Here is a 24,299-nt window from a genome sequence, read left to right as displayed (position 1 = left end):
TGAGCCATCAGCCCAGAGCCCGACGCGGGGCTCGAACTCACGGACCGCGAGATCGTGACCTGGCTGAAGTCGGACGCTTAACCGACTGCGCCACCCAGGCGCCCCAGGGTCCAGTTTTTAAACACTTTGGAGGCAAGAATTTTTTGGCATATAATTAATAAGGTCCTAAAAACTTGTTATTAAGTCCCTTAGTGCTTTGGTCTTTATAAAGCATAATTCTTACTTTTAACAAAAGTGTCATAATAGAAATGTGTTATTTGGCGCATATGGTGATGTGATGTGATGTGTATGTTATTTGGCGCATATGGTAATCTATACATATATATATTATATATTCAAGAAATATATTTTATATTCAAAAAATTAATAGGAAATCATTAATAAGAATCCTTAATTACTTATATTAAACATTATCGTTAAAGACATAGATATAGTTTCTGTTCTTCAGGAATTTATTACTTAAAGCAAGTGGCACAATGTCAGACTGCAAAACAGACTAATTTTCATACTGTGTATGCCAACTATCATAAGGAATCCATGAAATGACCTCCTGTTATTCATGCGTTAAGTAGCAGAATTCATTATGGCAAATCATGGGGTCTTCTCGTGAAGTAGAACACTCTCTAGAGTTAGATTCATCAATGTTATAATGTAGGAAAATTAACATAAATATTGTAGGTGGAAAGTATATGAAGATGGTAAAGAAAGTGTTATTCTGTTTGTTTTCTTATATTAAATCAAGGCATAGTATCTTCAAATCAATTTAGTTCTCTGTTTGGAATTGTTAAAGCTGAGAAGTATAATAAGTTTTCATTTGTTTATAGGTAAATGGTCTTGATACTTTGCTCTTCTTGGCCACTCATGAACTGTTCAACCTGAGTAGAAAATAAAAATCAGTTGAGTAAAAGTTAATGTAACTCCACTCTGCTAGGCAGTTAGAATTTTGGCCAAAGATTTGGTGGAGTGGTAACTAAAATAAGATTTAATTTTATCTCTGGATTTTATTTGTGACCATTTAATTTCTGATTACTATTAATTGAAAGTTGGTTGTATTATGACATTTGCATTGGTATGTTGCTTGCCCGTGGCTGGGTCTACATGTTACATTTTAGAACTGTAGCAAATTCCAAAACATTGTTTTCTTATAGTGTTGGCAAAATATGAACCACTTTGTAGTAGAACAACACAGTTCTAATCCTTGGTATTAGGTAATAATCAAAGTGTGTAACTGGAGTCATGACTAGTATCCAGAGGGCCAAATTAGTTGGATTTAAAAGACAGGAAACCGTAATCTTTGTTATTTATCACGGTATTCTTTAAAAAAAAAACATTTTTTGAGAGAGAGAGAGAGAGTGCACAGGGGAGGGGTAGAGAGTGCACAGGGGAGGGGTAGAGAGTGAGGGAGAAACACAGAATCCAAAGCAGGCTCCAGGCTGTGTCAGCATAGAGCCTGATGCATGGCTCAAACTCAACTGTGAGATCATGACCTGAGCCAAAGTCAGACGCCTAACTGACCGAGCCACCCACGCGCCCTTCACCAAATTCTTTAAAAGAAGCCAATGAAATAAAAATTTTTATTCCCTATCACTTATATTTTAACGTAAATGCCATTTTACTTTTATTTTAAGACCATTCATTACCAGGACCTAATGAAATGCAAATTAATTTCCTCAAGAAGTACTTTGGCCATTCAAGTTTTAAACCGTGAGTATAATCTCTCCTAATTAAATTGCATATTCATAATTTTTTACACAAAGGAAAAATGGCAAATAGTCCATCCGTATAATAGTAATAGCACAACTTCACTGTAGTTTATATATTCCACACTGTATTTCCTGTGACTACAAAGTTATTTTAAAATAATATTTATATAAAATTCATATCTGCAAATTGTTTTTGTAAGAGAGGAAAATGGTTTTCTTTACCATAGAGAGTTCTGTGTAGAAACTAGTTTAAATACATCATTAAATTAATCTAACTTAACATTGACTTGTTTTTCATTAAATAAATATCTGTGTGTCTGTTTTGTACATCTTACTGTCCAAAGCATGCTGATATAATGGAAATTCATAAGACAACAGTTGGAAGAACAGTGATAATCTTACCAGTTTTAATGTATTCAAATGTATTTATGTCTAAGGGGCACATTTATAAGTATTAAAAGGAGATGAATAAAAATGAGATGAAGAACAAGTAAATTAATAAGAATGTAAAAATCTAGACTGGATTTTTCCTATTCTGGGAATTTAAAATTTAACCCATGGAGACATTTCTTTCCCTTTTTCTTTGATCTTAAATGTTTTTTTTATTAAACTATGTCCTACATACAGAAGAGTGCACTTGAATGTACAGATGAATGAATTTTCACAAACTAGGCACCCTGTGTAACCAGCACTCACATAAGAAAAAATAGGTCATTATCAGCACATCAGAAGATCACCTTGCCTATTGATTTTTCCCTCAGTATTTTATTTAAAAATTTTCAAAGATAGTGTAAAGTTGAAAGAATTTTTTTTTACTATGCATACCTGTATATTCAACATTTTACTATCCTTGCTTTATCATGTATTCATCTGTCACCTCTCTATCCATTCCTTAATCTATCCAATTTTAAAAATGCATTTCAAGGTAAATTGTGGACACCATTACACATCTCCTTAAGTACTTCAGCGTATAAATCATTAACTATAGCTATATATTTATGATTTATTTCTTTGATGTAAAATTTACATACGAGGAGATGGTCAAACCAGCCTAAGCCTTTGGTCAAATATGGAACATTAAAGTCATTCCAGAAAGTTCCCTCATTTCCCTTCTCAGGCAGTCCTTGCCCCTGGAGCATTTCTTTTATTTATTTTAAATCAATGATGATTCTATTGGATTTCTGGTACGAAACTTAGAATTTATTTTATACTTTTGATATATGTAATGAAATTTAATGCATATACCAATTGAAACTCGTAATTGTGAAATCAGCTTGAATGGGAGCTTGATCACATGGGACTCTTTGTTTTAAAGTTCCAGGGTTTATACATTTTTTGTATTGAAGCTCAAAAATGTAGAACAAATTCTGTTGGAGGTAGCGAAAAAATTAAACAGGTTTCAACTTGTCCTTGGGTTTTTTGTTAGTAAAACAAAATAGCCTTTTGCTTTTTACCCTGCAGGGTTCAGTGGAAGGTGATTCATTCTGTACTGGAAGAAAGAAGAGATAATGTTGTTGTGATGGCAACTGGTAAGCTGTACTCAAGCAATAATGTAGTCCTCTAAAATATAAAACTTAAAGGTTTTCAAGGGTGTAATCTTTCACTGTACTCTCAAAATATAAATACAAATGCAAATGATTTAAAATTCAGAAGAGAGGGATCTGAGATTAGATGCTCAAATTTATGCACGAATTAGCTGTTAGGAGGATAAGAGGATAAAATGTTAGTGGTTCATCTCAGCCAACTATGTTGTAAGAAGAAATCAAAGTACCAAGTCTTTATTTTTGTTTCTATCAGTGTATTATTTTTATTTCCAGGATATGGAAAGAGTTTGTGCTTCCAGTTCCCACCTGTGTATGTAGGCAAGATTGGCCTTGTCATCTCTCCTCTTATTTCTTTGATGGAAGACCAAGTGCTTCAGCTTCAGTCAGTAATGTTTTCTTTTTCTTCCATGAAGCAAACATGTAATCTATCCTGTATGTTAAAATCTAGTTCCCAGTAACACATTTCTGTGAGTGTTGCTCTGTCTTTATTAGTGATACATGACCCTTTGGTGGAAGGACTTACCTTCTTTCTTGAGTTCTCTATAATCCAAGACTACCAGATGGCCCCAGTAAAAATTTGTGTAACGGCAAACTCTAAGCCAGTTTACATCCATATCTCAAAAGTCTTTTCTCTTTTGGTTACCCTTACTCTTTAGCTTGATATGAAGTGTATACATGGAAGTATAATTTTAAGTTACAGAAACATTTTTAAACCTCTTTAACTTGAGCTTACAATCTTTTTGAAAAACCTGCCTTAACAACTTGCTTTCTCATATGGCCTTCGAAGGAATTTGTTTATTAAATCAGTGAGTTATAAAAAAAATGAAGATTGCAAAGAAGAGGATTGTTCATCATTGTTTCTTTATTCCTTAAGAATTAAGTTGATATTTGTAGTGTGTACATGACTCCAGAATATTTGTTTTTCTTCTTATAGAATGTCCAACATTCCAGCTTGTTTTCTGGGATCAGCACAGTCAAAAAATGTTCTAGAGGATATTAAATTGTGAGTAACTTATATGATTTCTGATTAGGTGGTTGTGTCTATGATATGTGAGAGAATTTTGTACACAAAAGATTTTTATTTAATTCATGGACAAAATGTTCCTGATTAAAAAATGTGCTTTGTGGGGCGCCTGGGTGGCGCAGTCGGTTAAGCGTCCGACTTCAGCCAGGTCACGATCTCGCGGTCCGTGGGTTCGAGCCCCGCGTCGGGCTCTGGGCTGATGGCTCAGAGCCTGGAGCCTGTTTCCGATTCTGTGTCTCCCTCTCTCTCTGCCCCTCCCCCGTTCATGCTCTGTCTCTTTCTGTCCCAAAAATAAATAAAACGTTGAAAAAAAAAATTTTATAATAAAAAAAAAAATGTGCTTTGTTTTTTATAGCACATTTATAGAACTGATAATTAAAAAAATTTTTAAGACTTAAAAGAAATCTATTATTTTTAGTTCTTGGACTGTGAATTTAGCATTGTAGTCTTAGAATTGTAAAATTTTGGTTTTGAAAGTAGAAGTAGGAGAGTATGTATCTAGTTTTGTCTCATTTTTACAGACGAAGTTGAGGCCCAGAGCGAGTAATTTGCCTGAAGTCACTCAACGAATTCATGGCTGAGCATGGACTGGATTCTAAATCTCTTGCCCCACCAGTCCTATCATAGCATAATTTCTAACAAGGATAAAATCTCAGATACACACAAAAATATGTGTGTGTATGTATATTAACAATGTATATATCTTATTAATATACACACGTATACACATGTATTTACTGAGTTTTGATAAATGTATTTGTATAATAATAAATAAATAAATAAATTTGTATAATGTATAACCCAAACCCCTATCAAGATATAGAATGTTACTGTCACTCCAGAAAGTTCCTTCACGTCTCTTCCTATTCCATCTGTCGTTCTATCTCCATTCTAAAACGAACCACTAATTTTTTTCTACCATACTTTTGTCTGTTCTAGAACTTCATATAAATGGATTCATACAATAAAAACTTTTGTGTAAGACTTCTTTCATTCAGCAAAATGTTTTGAGAATCCTTCCTGTTGTTGCACATATCCATAATTTTTTTGATATATCAGAATGAAACGTCATGGTATGAAAAGACCACAGTTTGTTTTTTCATTTCCTCAGCAGTAGATGCCTAAGCTGTTTGTAGTTCAGGCCACTACTAATAAAGCTTCTGTGAACATTCCTATAAAATCTTTTTTAGAACATACGTTTTCTTTCTTTTAAACATTTTAAATTACCTTTATTGAGGTATAATTGCAATACAATAATTTTTACATACTTAAAATGTGTAATTTGGTGAGTTTGACGTATAAATACCGACAGAAGCATCACTGCAATCCAGATGCTGACCCTTCATCCATCATCCTCAGTGTTTACTTACACCCTTTGTAATGCATTCCTTTCACTTATTCCTACCTTGTCTACCCCACTCACCAGGTAACTACTGATCTACTTTCTGCCACTCTAGATTAGCTTATGTCTTCTAAAATTGCACATGAACAGAACCAGTCATACAATATGTGCTCTTGTTTTGTCTGGTTTAAATCACACGGCATAATTACTTTGAGATTCATCCATGCTGTTACATGTATCAATAGTTCGTTCCAGTTTTATTGCTAACTAGATTACATCATAAGGGTATTGTCATAATTTGTTTCATCTGTTCAACTGTTGATAGACATGGCATTGTTTCCAGTTTGGGGCTGTTACAAATAAAGCTGCTCTGAACATTTGTATGCAAGTCTTTGTATGCACATATGTTTTCATTTATGTGTTTATTGGTATGTGTTCATATGTGTTGATTGGTATAAACCAAGGAGTGGAATCACTGGATCATGTCGTGAATATATATTTAACTTTTTTTTCTGATTGAGGTAAATTTACATAATAGTCATCATTTTAACCATTTTATACAGTTCAGTGGCTTTTAGTACATCACAATGTTTTACAACCATCTAACCGTCTAATTCCAGAACATTTTCATCACTCCAAAAAAACCTCAGTATCCATTACGCAGCCACTCCCCAGTGTCCCCATCTCCCTCCCCCTTCAACCCCAACACCCTTTCAAACCACTAATCTACTTTCTGTTTCTATGATTTGCCTACTCTGGACATTTCATATAATTGGACTCCTACAGTATGTGGCCTTTTGTGTCTGGCTTCTTTCACTTAGCATTAGTTGTCAGTATTTTATTTCTTTTTATGGATGAATAATATTCCATTGTACAGACATAACATGCTTTGTTTAACCATTCATTAATGGTGGACATTTAGGTTGTTTCCACTTCTGGCTGTTATGAATAATTGTACTACAAACATTAGTGTGTAAGTTTTTATATGAAGATTGTTTTCATGCTTTTGTGTATATGCCTATTAGTGGAATTGCTGGGTCATAGGTAATTCTATGTTGACTTTTTAAGAAACTGCCAGACTTTGTTGAGAGTGCTTTGTACCATTTTATATTCCCACTGGCAAGGTCTGAGAGTTCTAATCCCTCCTCCTCTCTGCCATTGCTTGGTATGGCCAGTCTTGATTTTAACCATTCTAATAAGATCTCAATGTGTTTTTAATTTGCATTTCTTTAATGACTACTGAATTTGAACATCTTTTCATGTCCTTTTTGGCCATCTGTAGATCTTCTTTTAGAAAGCATCTATTCACATCTTTTGCCCATTCTTTATCGTTGTCTTTTCCCTTACTGAGTTTTGGTAATCATTTATCTATTCTGAATACAAATTCTTTATTTGGTATATGCTTTGCCAACATTTCTAGTTTGTGACTTCTCTTGTCATTCTCTGAAGAGCAGCAGTTTTTCATTTTGAAGTCCAGCCTGTCAATTTGTTCTTTTATGGATTTTGCTTTTGGTGTGGAATCTAAGAAGCCTTTGCCTAACTCAGGATCACAGAGACTTTCTTTTATATTTTCTCCTAAAAGTGTTACAGTTTTAAGTTTTACATTTAGGTCTATAACCCATTTAATGTAAATTTTGTGTATTGTACCAGTTACTGATTACAACTTATTTTCTCTTAAGGATATCCAATTGGTTCCAGCTCTCTTTGTGGAAGATACTATCCTTTCTCTATTGAATTGCCTTTGTACCTTTGTCAAAAGCAAAATGACTACATACATGTGGGTCTTTTGCTACAGTCTTTGTTCCATCAATCTGTTTGCCTATCTGGATTGGTGTCTTCATTACTGTAGCTTTGTAATAAGCCTTGAAATCAGGTAGTGTAAGTCTTCTGATTTTGTTCTTTTATTTCAAAGTTTTTTGTCTTTTCTAGGTCCTTTGTATTTCCTTAAGTATTTCAGTATATGTACTGCCAAAGTGAACATTCCATAAGTATTTCAAAATTACCTTTTCAACTCAAATGCCAGTGGAATTTGATTGGATTTACCTTCAATGTAGATTTGTGTTGAATTAGTTGTCTTTATAATTATTATTACTACATTACATTTAAGAAACTGAGGCACACTGAAGTTAAAATCACTTAGCTTGTAAGAAGTAGAATTGAGATTCAAACCTTGGGCAGGCTGACATCAGAACTTGTTATTTATACTGTTTTCCTATGTTAATTAGAATATTGAATTAATTTCATGAGATTAAAAGCATATCTATTTTGTTCCTAATTGTTTTGTTCCTAATTCCTAATAAAAGCACTATGCCTAGCACACAGTAGATGAAATGTTTTAAAGTCTTTTTATATAGGAAATTAAGTTTTCGTTCTATTTAACTTTATGTCTTCACTTAGTAGAATGAAAAGGAGACTCTATATATTTTAAATGCCCTAGACCTAAACTTTATTACAAACATTGTTTAGTTAGGATTCTGTCTGCCCAGAATAGAAAAAAGTCAAGCTAGCTTAAGCAAATAATGAATTTTATATTAAGGATATAGGAATGTCTCATGGGTCACACTGAACACGAATTAGCCAGCCGTTAGGAAGAGACTTTGAATTGGGTATCAAAAATACAATAAGGCTTTTTTTTATCCATGGCCTCTCTGTGTCTCCTCAATTCTTCTCTCGGAGGAGATAAGCATTTTCTGCTTTTCTAGTCATAAGGTAGAGAAGACTGCCCTGCAGCTCCTTTTTTTCACAAATTACGGGTCTTGTCATTTGCAGAGACTGACTGGTTGTTCTTGGTTGGAACTCCAAATTCTAGGACAGAGACCAGTTGATGTGACATTGATACAGTGCTGAACTCTGGCCCAAGAAGATATATTTAGGCAAGAGAGCAAAATACGTAGGAGAAACATGGGCACTATGGATTTAATCATGGGGAGGGAGTCGGTGGTAGGATAATGGGTTGTAATTCTCCAAGAAGGAGGATGGCATGTGGGTGGATTGCCAACACATAGAAGGTTTACCACAGGCTTAACTGTTTAACTCAAACACTATAGTTTTGGGGCTAAACTGCTGGAAATCAGGACCTGGCTTCTAATGTCACCTTAATGCTGAGGACTTCCTGAGTACTCTTTGCCACTGTTTATTTTGATGTGTTGAAGTAGAATCAGAGAACTAATACATGTGGATATATACACACACTTGTAATGTTCATTTAGTTTTGAGTGGTATAATGTATTATTTAAAAATTTATCAGGTATTATGGTTTTAAGTTGTAATTCATTGGATGATTGTTTTCTTCATTGTAGTATATTTCCTTTTCTATTTCTTTTTTTGTTTGTTTATTTTTCAGAGGCAAATATCAAATTGTGTATGTAACTCCAGAATTCTGTTCAGGTAACTTGAGCCTACTCCAGCAACTTGAGGCTAATATTGGTAAGTGGTATGATAGGATCTTTTTATAAGTGCTTATTTAATTGAGTTATCCTTTAAAGTTAAATATATGAATGGATATTGGATTTCACTTCTGTTAAAGTTTATTTCAAACATTATTTCCTCCAGGAAATCTCTGACTTTGCAACTTGGTGTCTTCCTTGTCTTATTCTAAGTACCTAAAATTCCTTCTGCCATAGAAATTAGGCTCCTGTATTATAATTGCCTGTTTATAGATCTCTTTTCTTCTGCTAGACTATAAACATTTTGGGGGCAAAAATGCCCTAGCGCAGTGCCTGGCACACAGTAGGAATTTAAATGTATTATTAAATAAATGTTGATTTTTAGATTCTGTGAAATTATAATTTCCTTTTTTTCATATTCTGAATCTGAATTAAATCAACATAGTTGTTCTCCACTCTTGTTCATGAGAATCACTTTTCAAACTTGAGAACAATGTAGTATCCTCCAAACCTGAAAATTCTGATTCAACATGCCTGTGGTGGGACCCTGGCCCCTGTGGTTTTTCATGAGTGATTCTGATTTGTAGTCAAGGTTGAAAACCACAGTAACTTTGATTATTTGCCACCAGCGAGTGTGATTATAAAAAGTTAGATAGTAAGTCAGAGCTTATTTCCTAGAAAATGTAAATACAGAATTAGTCAACAGCTGGTGCCCTATTTTTTTTTTTTGTACTTTAAAAATTTTTGTCTGCTTTTTTTTCCTTCTTGCTGGCTAGAATAAGCTACCCAAGAATTGCAATCATAGCGTAGCTCATCGTGCAAACATTCAGCTCAACTAACCAGTCTTAGTTTTCTAATATTATTTGGTCTCACTGAATAATTATATATTAAAATAATTCTGGGTAGGTAAATTTTCAACACTGCAACATCTCATTTAATGGTTAGTAGCATATACTTGTACGAATGCATTTAATAATTTTTGTAACAACTTAATGAAAACAAATTTGTGTCTTTTTAGTATGTATTAAATACCAACAAAAGAATGAGGGCAGAAGTTAACATTTGATTAAATACGTTATCAAAGATATTATCAGTATCGTATCCCTTATTGGCATATTTTTGCCTTTCATGGAAGACAAATTTGGTGTGTCCTCTATTCAGTTGTGTGGAACTCTTAAGGATATTTCACTTCAGATTAAGCCTAAATACCCTAGGTGTAGGAATTTTATCGTTTTTCTACCAAAAGCTGGATCTGTGTTCATGGGGAGCTGTATATGTTTTGTTCCATTTCAATATTTGCTTTGTTTCTGTGATGGAGTTAATTAGTTATTAGCTTAAAAATTTGCTTAGATCCTTTGACAACTAGTTCGGATTCTCTATTTTTATTTTTTTGTAATGGATTAAATTATGAACACTGCAGTCATTAGAGCAGAATACTCTGCATAGGATGGATGAAAATGCTCGTTTTGGTTGACTCTCAATGTTGAACAAAAGGGCATAAATTCTTTTTGAAAGATTTTTCTTTGGCTTTTGTTTGCAGGAAATTGTAAAATGCTTGCAAAAGTGAATCTGCTCAGAATTCTGTTTGTACAGTAGTCTGACATTTAGCTAATCAGATTTATGCTTTTTATGTTACATTATTTAAGTAGTATGCATGTGTAACAGAAGCAGCAAACATAATGTTATATGGAGACTCCTTAAAACCAAACACACTTGTAATTGTCTTTTGACTTTAGAAATAAGGCTTGAGTGACAGATAAGCCAAAATGAAATATGTATAGGACTTGGGCAGACACTTGGACTTGCAAATTTAAAGTAAAAATCGTTGGGGCGCCTGGATGGCTCAGTCAGTCAAGTGTCTGACTCTTGGTTTTGGCTCAGGTCATGATCTCATGGGCTGTGAGTTTGAGCCCCACATCGTGCTCAGCACTGCTGGTGTGGAGCCTGCTTGGGATTCTGTCTCCCTCTCTGTGACCCTCTCTCTCTCTCTCTCTCTCTCTCTCTCTCAAAAATAAATAAATAAACATTAAAAAATATAAAGTTAAAGTTAGCAAAAGCTTGGTAAAACTGATGGTAAGGGACAAAGTTCAGCTCCATGAAGAGGTATTTAGTCAAACCTATAATTTTTTTTTTCAAACCTATAATTTTAAGGAAGGTTTTAAAAGAGGAGCCATCATGTTTATTTTAACCTGTTTCATTTAAAATCTGGGTCATTTAGTTTCTAAAGCCCAAATTAGTGGTAACATTGAATTTTTCCCAGTTACACAGTAGCAGCCAGAGAATTTTGATACTAATCAACCTGTATTCATATTTAGTAGGTTTACTGTTTTGCTTTCTCTTTCATCTCTGTTGTTATTTGGTAATCTCACTGAATTATAATTGTTTATTTGCTGGTCTGTCTCCTCGGGTAGAATCGTGGGCTTCTCAAGGTTACAGAGTACATTTTATTGATCTTTTCCTAAAAGAGTGTTTGGATCAGAGTGGGCATTTAATAACTGTAATAGTGTAGTGTTGTTTTTTTTTTTTTTTTAATTCGGCTTTTATGCCAGGCCCTGTCTTAGCATTTTAAGTGAATGATCTAATTTAATCTTCAGAATAAGTAAAAAATGTTAAGTACTATTATTTTCTACCTTTTATTTGTGGGAAATTGACCATCGGAAACTTAAGTAACTTGTTTAAGTTAATACAAATGTTAGTGCTGGAGCCAGGTTCTGCATCCAGGTAGTCTGACTCTAGAACACATATTTGTAATTGCCCTCGTAATGGCAGAAAATGATTAATACTCAAATAAGTATCAAGTGGTGATCATCTCCATTGAAGGACAAAATTATTTTTGTCTTAAGTATTAATTTGGTAATGGAAGGCGAAAGCACTACTGTCATTACTTTGAAATATCTAAAGACATTTTAATGGATGGTTACACAATAAAGCCTGTTCTGAAATGTATTAGTACACACTATTGATTCTGTTTCAATGTGGGTGTGTGGTGGGGGGCAGAGTGGAGGGGTTGCTAGGGAAGGAAAGAACGAATTACGTTCCTTTTTACCTGCATGGTACATACTGAGATTTAGTTCTTACCATCTTACAATAGAAAATGTGGATGTCATCCTGTCTTCCAATATTGGCATTTCAGAGGAACTCTCTGCAGTATGATATGTGATCAGTCATGGACAATGATGTGCTTCATCTCAGTAGGAATGTGCTCTTTCTGTCTCTTTTGATAGCTAATCGATAAGATAAAATTGAAAGTATTACCAAAGAGAGAGAGAGAAAAAAAAGCAGCTCTTCTTTTTTAAGACAGTATCATTGCAAGTGGTTCATGAGTGATAGTTTTGAGGACAAAGTAATAGTAAGTAATTCATTTCTTCGAGGAATAATGATGAAAACTGAAATCTAATAAATAATGTTGTTTGAATCAATGTTTCCTTCTTTTATCCATGTGCCTTTATCCATGTTTCTCCCATCCTCTGTTTCATAATGATTTTTGGTGTTACCTGATGTTGTTTATGCTTATATTTTTATATGAACCAAATACTTTGATTTGAGTTATTTATTTTCCTTTCTGTGATATTTATATATTTGAAGTAAAGGTGATCATTGATTTAGATGAATTTATTGCTTCTTTTTAAACTTTATTTTCCCCATTTTTATATTTTTCACTTTATAGGTATTACACTTATTGCTGTGGATGAGGCTCACTGTATTTCTGAATGGGGACATGATTTCAGGAATTCATTCAGGACTTTGGGCTCCCTAAAGAAAGCACTCCCCACGGTAAACTTGCCAAGTGCGGTGTCTTGAAATGACGTTCTTAACAAAGGAGAGTCCAGGATTTGGGAATTGTTATTAGGCTGAGGGCTTCTCTATGAAGGGCAAATGGATGGTGTAAGCAGAGGAAAGATTTTAAAAAAATTCTGACTTTGACTTTCTTCTAAGGTTGGCATATAATTTATTGAGGTATACCACAAAGCAGAGATTGGTATACTTTTACTGAAAGAACCAGATAATAAATATTTTAGGCTTTATGGGCCATGTATGGTCTTTGTCCATATTTTTCTTTTTTTTTTTTCACAACCCTTTAAAAATGTAAAAACTGGGTCACCTGAGTGTCTCAGTAAGGTTAAGTGTTTGACTTTTGCTCAGGTCATGATCTCTTCAGTTCGTGAGTTCGAGCCCTGCACTGTCATTGCAGAGCCTGCTTGGAATTCTCTCTCTCTCTCTCTCTCTCTCTCTCTCTCTCTCTCTCTCTTTCTCTGTCCCTCCTACCCCCTCTCTCAAAACAAATAAATAAAGTTTAAACAGATGTAAAAATTATTTTCTTGTGGGCCATAACAAGGCTATGGGCCATATTTGACCTGTAGAACATAGACTTTACTTAAAAAAAAATTTTTTTTAACATGTATTCATTTTTAAGAGATAGAGAGCATGAGTGGGGGAGGGCAGAGAGTGAGGGAGCCACAGAACCTGAAGCAGGTTCCAGGCTCTGAGCTGTCAGCACAGAGCCCAATGCTGGGCTTGAACCCACGAACTGTGAGATCGTGAGCTGAGCTGAAGTCAGACGCTTAACCAACTGAGTCACCCAGGTGCCCCGACAGACACTACTTGAGAACATGTTTAGGTCTCCCATGCTGTCTCAATGAGGTGTTATGCAATGTCCTTTTCCTCTAGGATGCTGTGAAAGCATGGTTATCTTTTCTTGCATCATATTGAAAACCTGAAAAATGAACTAAAGAGGTTTTAATAAAGTTTTTAGTATTAGAACTCCACTTCTTCCCTAATTATAAAGAAGAGCAAATTTCTAAATAAGTACATGAATGGCATGTTTTATATGAATGGCTTGAAAACTGAAAGTAATGGCAACAGTTTATTTTTTATATTAAAGAATTATGGATTCACAGGCAGTTGTAAAAAAAAAATGTACATTGGGGGTCTGTGTACCTTTCACACAATGTCCCCAATGGTAACATCTTGCATAACTGTAGTACAATGTCAAAACTAGTTAGTCTTCACAGTTTATACTTATTTCACTGGTTTTATAAGTACGTGTGTGTGTGTGTGTGTATTGTTCTGTACAATTTTATCCCATATGTAGATTTGTAAAACTATCCCAGCAATCAAGATACGGAACTGCTCCATTAACACAAGCCTCCTGAAGCTGTTCTTTTCCAGCCATCCCCCCCCCATCCCCCCCCAACCCTAACTTCTGGTGACCACTCATCTGGTCTCCATCTTTATAATTTTATTTTGAGAATGTTCTATAAATGGAATCGTACAGTCTGTCACTTATTTGAATTGTCTTTTTCCACTCAGCATAATTCCCTTGAGATCCACCCAAGTTGGTATGTAAATCAAAAGTTCCGTTTTATTGCTGCATAGTATTCTATTGTGTGGCTGTACCACAGTTAGTTTAACCATTTGCCTGTTGAAGAACTTTTGTGTTGTTTCCAGTTTTTGCCTTTTATGAATAGTGCTGCTGTGACATTTGTGTACAACCCAGAAGTCCTTCATTTGGCAAGTGTGTAAACAAACTGTGACCATAAGTTTTTATTTCTTTAGGGCAGATGCCCAGGAATGCAGTTGCTGGTCCTATAGTAAGTGCATGTGTAGGTTTTTTTTTTTAATCTCTATTTTTGAGAGAGAGAGAGCACGAGCAGAGGAGGTGCAGGGAGAGAGGGACACACAGAATTTAAAGCAGGCTCCAGGCTCTGAGCTGTCAGCACAGAGCTGGACACACGGCTCGAACTCACGGACTGCAAGATCATGACCTGAGCGGAAGTTGAGCACTCAACCAACTGAGCCACCCAGGTGCCCCATATGTAGTTTTTTAAGGAACTGCCAAACTGTTTCCCAGAGTGGCTTTACCATTTTACGTTCCTGCCAGCAGTGTTTGAGTGACTCAGTTTCTCTCCATCCTTGCCAGCATTTGGTGTTAGTCATTTTTTTTAATGTTCATTTATTTTTGAGAGAGAGAGAGAGGGAGAGAGAGAGGGATGGAGTGTTGGAGTGAAATGGAGGAGAGCAGAGAGAGAGGGAGACACAGAATCTGAAGCAGCCTCCAGGCTCCAGGCTCCAAGCTGTCAGCCAAGAGCCCAATGCAGGGCTCAAACTCATGAACCACGAGATCATGACCTGAGCCGAAGTTGGATGCTTAACTGACTGAGCCACCCAGTTGCCTCTGTGTTAGCCATTAAATACAGTTTTTTAAAAAATCTTATTTTAGAGAGAGAGAGCATGAGCAGGAAGAGAGGCTGAGGGGGAGAGAGAGAGAGAATCTTAAGCAGGCTTCATAACCAGTACAGAGTCCCACCTGGATCTTGATCCCATGACCCTGGGATCATGACCTGAGCTGAAAGCAAGAGTCAGACACTCAACTGGCTGAGCCACCCAAGCACCCCATATATGGTTAGCCATTTTGATAAGTGTGGAGGATTAGCCTGTTGTGTTTTTAATTTGCATTTCTTTAATGGCTGATGATGACATCTTATATACTAATTGCCTCTTTTGTGAAATGCCTGATTTAATTGGATTTATCTATTTCTTTATTTATTTATGTATTTATTTTTACTATTGAAAGTGTTTTATTGTAGATAGGTATGAATCCTTGGTCAGATACATGGTTTGTAAATATTTTCTTCCAATTTGTAGCTGTTTTTTCATTTTCTTCAAAGTGTTTTTCACGTGGCAAACATTTTTAGTTGTGATAAAGTCCAGTTCATCAGTTTTTTCTTTCATTGTGCTCTCCACCTAACCCTAGATCCTGAAGATTTCAAGTCCATGATGCATTTTGAGTTATATTTCGTGTAATGTGTGAGGTTTAGATTGAGGCTCATTTTTTTGCCTGTAGATGTCTATCTAGTTGCTTGAAACCAGTTGTTGAAATGTCTGTCTGTCCCTCTTCTATTGAACAGCTTCTGACACTTTGTTAAAAATCATTTGGGTATATTTGGATGAATCTATTTCTGGGTTCTCTAGTCTACTGTATTAATTTTGAATGAATAAACAAGGTCGACTTATGTTTAGGTTTGCCACATAGTAGTGAAGCTATCACATATGTCGTCAGAGTCCAAGATTTAACAGTTGTGTGACTAAACTTAGAAAAACAGAGATTGTAAAAAAAGAAAGAAAGAAAGAAAGAAAGAAAGAAAGAAAGAAAGAAAAAGAAAAACCGAGATTGTTTGTTATTCTTTTGGTAGAGTGTAGTTCATTTCCATTGCATATTAATTATGCTTCTAGGTAGCAAAAATTTTTTTTATGTTTATTTTTGAGAGAGAATGAGCAGGGGAGGAGCAGAGAGAGAGGGAGACAAGAATGTGAAGCAGGCTCCAGGTTCTGAGCTGTTAGCACAGAGCCCAACATGGGGCTCAAATTCATGAACTGTGAGATCATGACCTGAGCTGAAGTTGTACACTTAATCAACTGAAGCACTCAGGCGCCCCTAGGTAGCAAAATTGAGAGCTTCTTTTTGTTAGCTCTTCTCATAAAAATGTGGTTAGAACAGACATTAAAATAAAATAAAATAAAATAAAATAAAATAAAATAAAATAAAATAAAATAAAATAAAATAAAGTAAAAACAAGAAAAAAACTTGAATGTACCAGTTACAAGTATATACTGAGAGAGAATCAAACTACACTGAATTGAGCTCCAACTATGGGGCTGGCCCTGGGGTCGATGCTTTCGTCTTGGTTAAGCCTCACAACAAGCCAGCAAGATTATTATCTTGATTACCTTCTTGCAACAGTTTTTCACCTGTCACCAAGTTAGCAGATTCTCCTGGTTCTCTTCCTTCCTTCCTGTCTCTTCATACTCTGCTTGTTTCATCTAAGCTCCCTGCACTTTTAACATTGGCCTGCCTGAAACCTTAGTCCTTGGACTTAATTCTCCTCCTTATTTGCACTTACCCACCTAGGTCATTTGATCTAACATATGGCTTTAAATACCATCTATATGTTGACAACTCCCAAATTTATATCCCCCGACTCAGTTAACACCAGCAAGGTGTGAGTGATGCAGTTTCTTTGCCTCCTTGCTAGCATTTGGTATTATCACTATTTTTTATTTTAACCATTTTATAAAATACACACACACACACACACACACACACACACACACACTTATTTAAATGTAACTGCCTACTCAACATCACTCTACTTAGATACTTAATAGACATTTCAAACTTACTCTTGAGAGAGAGAGGTAGAGAGCAAGCATGGGCAGAGAAAGAGAGGGAGACAGAATCCCAAGCAGGCTTCACACTGTCAGCACAGAGCCTGTTGTGGGACTCGAACTCACCAACTGTGAGACTGTGACCTAAGCTGAAACCAAGAGTCAGATACATGACCGACTGACCCACCCAATGCACCCCTCCCCCATGTCATTTAATAGCAGCCTATCCTTCTGGTGCTCAGGCCAAAAATTTTCAACTCTTCGAGGTTCCTGGGTCGCTCAGTCAGTTAAGCATCCAACTCTTGGTTTCCGCTCAGGTCATGATCCATGGTTCCTGAGATAGAGCCCTGAATTGGGCTTCTCACTGGCAGTGCAGAGCCTGCTTGGAATTCTCTTTCTCTTTTCCCTCTCTCTCTCTCTCTCTCTTTCTCTTCCCTTCCCTCACTCTCTCTCAAAATAAATAAACTTAAAAAAATTTTGCAACTCTTCCTTTTTTCTTATACTCTACCTCCCCCATGTTTATGTATTTATTTATTTTAAACGTTTTTATTTATTTATTTTTGAGAGGCGGTGGGCCGGAGGGGGGCGGGTGCAGAAAGAGAGAGGGAGAGAGAGGATCCCAAGAGAGAGGATTTGTTCGGACAGAGCTCAACTCGGAGCTTGAACTCATGACCTGAGCTGAAATCAAAAGTCAGGTGCTTAACCCACTGAGCCACTTGGACGCCCCTCCACCCATTTAAACAGTGAGGAAATCTCATGAGATCTTCAGGATATGTACAGAATCTAATAATTTCTGTCTTGATCTCTGTCACCGCCCTGGTACCAGCCACCATTTCCATCTCCCTGCAGCAGTAGCCTCCTCGTTGGTCTTCCTCCTTCCACTCTTTCCCTCTTTCAGTCTATTAACCCAGCATCTAGAGTGATCCTTTTAGAATAAGTCAGATAGGTTATGTCTTCTGCTGAAAATCCTCTAGCAGTGGACCTTTTCTCTCTAAATAATGACAGAACTCACTACCATGTCTTATGTGGTCTGGTCTTTCATCTTGTCTTTGACTTGATTCTCTACTTGTCTCCTCATTTGCTGCGTCCTGACCACATTCTCTTTGATATTCTTCAACGGAGCATGCTCTCGCAATAGGGCTTTGTTCCCGCTCTTCCCTCTCCCTGAATACTCTTCACCCAGATAATTCACATGGGGTGATCCCTTACTTCTCTCAGGTCTTTGCTGAAATACTACTTTTTCGTTTAGGCCTCCTGGGCCACCATATTAAATTTTTAAATCAATTCCTCCCTCCAACATTTTCAATATTCCTCCTATTCCTTTGCTGTTTTTTAAAAGCACTTACCACTGTTTAACTTACTGTGTTACATTTTGTCTGTTGTCTGTGAGTCCCCACTAGGATATTCTCTGTGGGGACAGGCTGTTGATAATCTTGCTCGTATCATCAAGAATAGGACCGGGTACATAGTGGATGCTCCATAAAATACTTGGTTAAATGAATAAATGAATTCTGATGAGAAAGCCAAGAATCAGAGCAGTCCCCTTCCCACGCGGATAGTGGTGGAGTTGGGCCGTAGTTTCACAGTGGGACACTGCTAGTTTCTCAAACAAGTGATTTGAAAGAAGTAAAAAAAACAGGTATAGTTTCTGCTCTGAAGTAGCTCACAGTCCAATAAAGGAGTTTAGATCTGTACCTATAAAAGTAGAAACAATAGTACCAAACAGTAAATGGTGTGTGGAACAGTACAAATATTAATAGAATAGATTAATATAGAATTAGTTTAGATTAATAATAGACTGATAATAGATTAATATAGAATTAGTATAGAATTCTATAGAATAGAATTAATATAATAGAAATATTAGCAGTGTTACTAGCAGTTAGTAGTATAATAGAGGAAAAAGATATATGTGTGGTAAAAGTCAGTGGGTTCAGTGTGCCTCAAGGTCTGCTTTCCATTAATTTAGAATGGTTTAAAGTAAGCTTTTGGAAAATAGGAAGATTGCTTTCTGTAATCCTTTCCCAGGCCTTTGATTCCAAAAGGATTGTGTTAGAGGAGTTTTAAGTATTTTATGCAGTTCTTAAACACTTTTCAGTGGTGAATTAAATCTTTTATTCTATCTGGCTGTGGACTCCATTGGATCATTTTCATTTCTTGTGATGGTTCAGTATAGCACAGGGTGTTTGTCAAGCAATGGCTGAGAAAACCTTTCCCCCTAGTGTTTTCACAAATCCTACTGATTAGCTAGGTGGCGAGAAATGCCACCTGGTGGTTGTAGGACTCTCATTTTCCTCACGGTTGTCTGTGCTTTTCTCCTCTTTCTAGTTACAGTCACACTGGGACAGCTGATGCAGCTTCACACCATATGATTTCAATGAGTTTAAAAATAGCAAAGAAATCACTAAACCACTTGGCATAAAGATTCCCATGTGGAGAGAATGAGACAAAGTGAGTCTCAGAAAGAGCAACCAGGCAGAAAGCTATACACCAGTCTTAAAATTCTGTAAGATTCAAGGAGAAGGAACCGTGAGATCCGTGAGACATGTTGATTCTTTCCATTCCTCCCTCCCCCAGCCTTTCCCAAAGATGGCATGCAGGCATTCAGTAATTACTTGGACTGAGTGAATGGCTGCATGAATGAAGCATGATATTATGCAGTACCAAGTGAGAATTAGCAACACAACCCAAATTTAGAAGCAGATGGAACAGTCATACTTCTCTGAATCTGTAGGTGCTATACCATTGAAGTCTAGGACTGAATCATTCCTAAATATATAGTCATAAGATTAACTTATATTTTTTTGCCTGTTTTAACAAAACCTGGTACTTATTTCCAAAGAAGCCAAATTTTCCAACTTAAAGAGTAAGAGTTTTCATGAATTAAGAACTTGATATGACTAGGTGACACCATAATTTATTGCCTAAATCAGTTTGCTTTGGAATGTTAGAGATTACAAGCTATTAATATTTATGCTGTGAAGACAGCATAAACCAGAGTGTCCCTGGAAACCAGGATGTGTGATCACCTGTCTCATAACCAGCCTGTGTGCTATTTCCAGGCTTCACTCTCATTTATAAATTTTAAACATCATAAGGTACCACAGACTTCTAAGAGAACAGATTCTATTCATTTCTGAAGTGGAAGGAAATAACTATTTTCTTTTAATTTAATATATTCTAGGGACACCTGGGTTGCTCACTTGGTTGAGTGTCCGACTTTGGCTCGGATCATGATCTCACAGCTTAGGGGTTGGAGCCCCACATTGGGCTCTGTGCTGACAGCTCAGAGCCTGGAGCCTGCTTCGGATTCTGTGTCTCCTTCTTTGCTTCTCCCCTGCTCGTGCACTCGCTCTCTCAATCTCTCTCAAAAATAAATATTAAAAAATTTTTTAAAATTAATATATTCCATTACTTCTATTTTCTAGTTGTGGAAGCAGCATTCTTAACTGTGACTGGCTTTCTAGAGTGCTTGAGGCAAAAGAGTGCATTTACGGTGATTTTTTATCATTAGCGGGTCGCTGGCATAGGGCATTTCTAGTGGCAACATGGGAATTTTGAGTTAGAAGAGAGTCTAACATTGTGGAGCCCAGTACATATCATATTTTAGAGAAAAAAACCGAGGCCAAGAGAAGCCCTCGCCGAAGTCAGTGGCAAATCTTGGATTAGCGCCTAGGGCTGTGGAGTTCTTGTATAGAATTCTTTCCCATTATGCGATGACAACATCAGTAATGGCTGAAACTTTTCGGGTGCTTACTGTGTACCATGCATTATGTGCAGCACATTACATGTCCTGTTGTCCTCTGGTCTTCACAGTGACTTTATGAGATTGCTGTTATTGTTGCCATTTTATAGATGAGGAAACCAAAGTTTAGAGAGTGAAATAAGCAGCTCAAAATCTCACACCTCGTTAGTGACAAAAAAGACAGGATTTGAACTCGGGCAACTGACTACATCAGATATTTTTCACTACCATGCTGCTCTTTTGCCTGACTTTTCTATTAACTTCTTCAAGAGGTGTCCTGTTCCATTGCTTAATTTCTTATTTTCAGAAATGCATTGCCTATTCACTCATACATTATACTGTTTAGAAAAACAGACCATACCCTCTTATTCTTTGTATCCTGAAAACATCTGTCTTTCTCTGTATATGCAGTTAAGCAACAAGTATTTTCTTAGTGCATTTATGAATTGTTTGAATAAAGCACTTAAATTGATGAAAATGCCTTGTTGTTGTAAGGGTGAGAAGACATTCCTCAGGGCACCTGGGTGGCTCAGTCAATTAAGCATCAGACTTCAGCTCAGTTTGTGAGTTCAAGCCCCGTATTGGGCTCTGTGCTGATAGCTCAGAGCCTGGAGCCTGCTTCAGATTCTGTGTCTCCCTCTCTCTCTGCCCCTCACTCACTCACACTCTGTCTCTTTCTCTCAAAAAAAATAAATAAACATTTAAAAAAAAAAGTGAGAATGTACATGTCCTAGGAGCTTCTAATGTTTGAACTTTCCATATATATGTATATATATTCTCTAAGCTTGGTTAGAGAAACTAAATTCTTTATAAATTGGCCTGTTCATTTATAAGTTGTTATAGATGGCACTCTCTAACTTCAGAGAACAGTGTGATTATAAGCCAAAACTCAAGGAAGTTAATTTGGGGGGTTAATTTTTAAATAATTTAATTAAAAATTTTAAATTTAATTAAAACATTTAATGATATTTAATACATTTAGGGGCACCTGAGTGCTCAGTTGGTTAAACATCCAACTCTTGACATCAGCTCGGCCACATAATCTTGCGGTTTGTGGGTTCGAGCCCCATGTTGGACTCTGTGCTGGCAGCATGGAGCCTGCTTGGGATTCTCTCCCCCTCCCCCCCCTGCTCGAGAGAGAGAGGTTGCTCTCAATCTCTCTTTCTCTCTCTCAAAATAAGGGGCGCCTGGGTGGCGCAGTCGGTTAAGCGTCCGACTTCAGCCAGGTCACGATCTCACGGTCCGTGAGTTCGAGCCCCGCGTCAGGCTCTGGGCTGATGGCTCGGAGCCTGGAGCCTGTTTCCGATTCTGTGTCTCCCGCTCTCTCTGCCCCTCCCCCGTTCATGCTCTGTCTCTCTCTGTCCCAAGAATAAATAAACGTTGAAAAAAAAAAAAAAAAATTAAAAAAAAAAAAATAAATAAATAAATAAATAAACATTAAAAAATACTTAACACATTTCGGGGCGCCTGGGTGGCGCAGTCGGTTAAGCGTCCGACTTCAGCCAGGTCACGATCTCGCGGTCCGTGAGTTAGAGCCCCGCGTCGGGCTCTGGGCTGATGGCTCAGAGCCTGGAGCCTGTTTCCGATTCTGTGTCTCCCTCTCTCTCTGCCCCTCCCCCGTTCATGCTCTGTCTCTCTCTGTCCCAAAAATAAAAATAAAAAACGTTGAAAAAAAAATTAAAAAAAATACTTAACACATTTAAATAATTTCATAGAATTTAAGGATAGAGAATGCAAAAATGCAAATAACTGGGTCACACTGGTTGTGGTCTCTTATTTTTTTCCATTAAAAAAAACTACTTCCAGACTTCATTTTTTTATATGAGCTTTGAGATAATTAAAAAAAAATTTTTATAATGCTTATTTATTTTTGAGAGAGAGAGTGCAAGCTGGGGAGAGGCAGAAAGAGGGAGACACAGAAACAGAATCAGGCTCCAGGCTCGGAGCTGTCAGTAGACAGCCCAACGCAGGGCTTGAACCCACAAACCGCAAGATCATGACCTGAGCCCTAGTCGAATGCTTTAACCACCTGAGCCACCCAGGTGCCCCGAAATAATTTTTAATTCAGTAAAGCTATATTGATTGTAAAAGTACTTTGTAGTGTTTAGTAAATTGTATCTTGTTTTCCAAATTCTATAATTGCTTTTTTACAAATTGCCCATAAACTTTCACTTACATGAGGATGATTGCTTAAACTGATTTGTGAGTTACATGCAGGGCATCTAAAGAGCTATTTTCTGAGGATATCATTTATTTTGTTTGTAAGAGACCACAAAAAGTATTTTTAGAAAGTTGTATTCTTGGATATAGAACAGCTTAATGATTTAGGAAGAACTTGAAGACTTACTCCATTTTTTTCTGAATATAAAATAATAGCATAATTAATTATAGCTCCCTGTGATAATAGGGACAAAAATATTGAATATAGTTTCATGGGAGATATATTGTTATCCTACTTTAGAATTTCTGAAAGATTACATGTTCATGTTTTTCTTAGTACCTTGCATGTCTCCTGTTTTGGCTGCTAACCTTTTAAGTTAAGTCTTTTCTAGACTAAAAATAGAACATGAGTTGGTTGCTCAAGGAACCAATTAATAATAGATGTTTCATTTTATGTACTCCTCTTATGTATTGTATGCAATCATTAACTTAGTGAACTGGAGAGAGGTTATCCAGGTCATTAAGAGCTGTGTTTCTAGATCTGAGAAGCCATAAGCCAATATATACAATATAGGAGACCAAAAAAAAAAAAAAAGACTGCTTTGTATAGTTAGATTTTCAGTGAATGAAAGGGTTTATGATTTGTGAATCACAGATTAATAAAAAATAAGGTATAACATATGACTTATATCAGCAGTATTATAAATATAATAAACGTTTACAAAATAATAAATGAAGAGTTAGATAGCTAATAAGTAGGTAGATTGTATTGAAAAATCGTATGGATTTAGTGTTTTATTTAAGTGATTTATGATTTTTTTAAGATTTTTTTCATGTTTATTTTGAGAGAGTGAGTTCGTGTATGCACACAAGTGAGGGAGGTGTGTGAGAGAGAGAGAGAAATGGTGGTGGGAGAGGGAGAGAGAGAAAGAGAGAGAGAATCCCAAGCAGGCTCCTCACTGTCAATGCACAGCCTGATGCAGGGCTTGATCTCACAAATGGTGAGATCATGACCTGAGCCAATGTCAAGAGACAGATACTTAACCAACTGAGCCACCTAGGTGCCCCAAATGATTTCTGATTTTTAAAAAGTAAATGTGTTATGAAGGCTGAGAAACAAGTAAGTAGGAAGTTTTCTTTTTCTTCTTTGAAAAAGTAATTTTAAAGTTATATTTTTAACATTGTTCCTCATATAATTGTTGTCCAGTCTCTCTGTGAGAAGGTGGTAG

The 24,299-nt window shown here is 36.3% G+C and overlaps 1 protein-coding gene across 3 annotated transcripts in view; it reads left to right on the top strand.

Annotated features, from left to right (window-relative positions):
* The window catches only part of WRN (WRN RecQ like helicase), a 152,762-nt gene that overhangs the window by 66,282 nt on the left and 62,181 nt on the right, over positions 1–24,299 (top strand). For all 3 annotated transcript variants that reach the window (XM_047091340.1, XM_047091339.1, XM_047091341.1), the window contains 6 exons: positions 1,629–1,704; positions 3,165–3,232; positions 3,521–3,629; positions 4,182–4,250; positions 8,957–9,039; positions 12,667–12,773. In XM_047091340.1, coding sequence (XP_046947296.1) covers positions 1,629–1,704; positions 3,165–3,232; positions 3,521–3,629; positions 4,182–4,250; positions 8,957–9,039; positions 12,667–12,773 — 512 coding nt within the window. The remainder of the gene's footprint in view (positions 1–1,628; positions 1,705–3,164; positions 3,233–3,520; positions 3,630–4,181; positions 4,251–8,956; positions 9,040–12,666; positions 12,774–24,299) is intronic.

The sequence above is a fragment of the Lynx rufus genome, unplaced genomic scaffold, assembly GCF_022079265.1.
Source record: "Lynx rufus isolate CCGP_SWC_20201006 ecotype Redwood Valley unplaced genomic scaffold, mLynRuf1.p SCAF_3, whole genome shotgun sequence".
NCBI classification, from domain to species: Eukaryota; Metazoa; Chordata; class Mammalia; order Carnivora; family Felidae; genus Lynx; species Lynx rufus.
The sequence above is the reverse complement of the archived record's forward strand: the minus strand, read 5'-3'. Positions and strand labels throughout refer to the sequence as shown.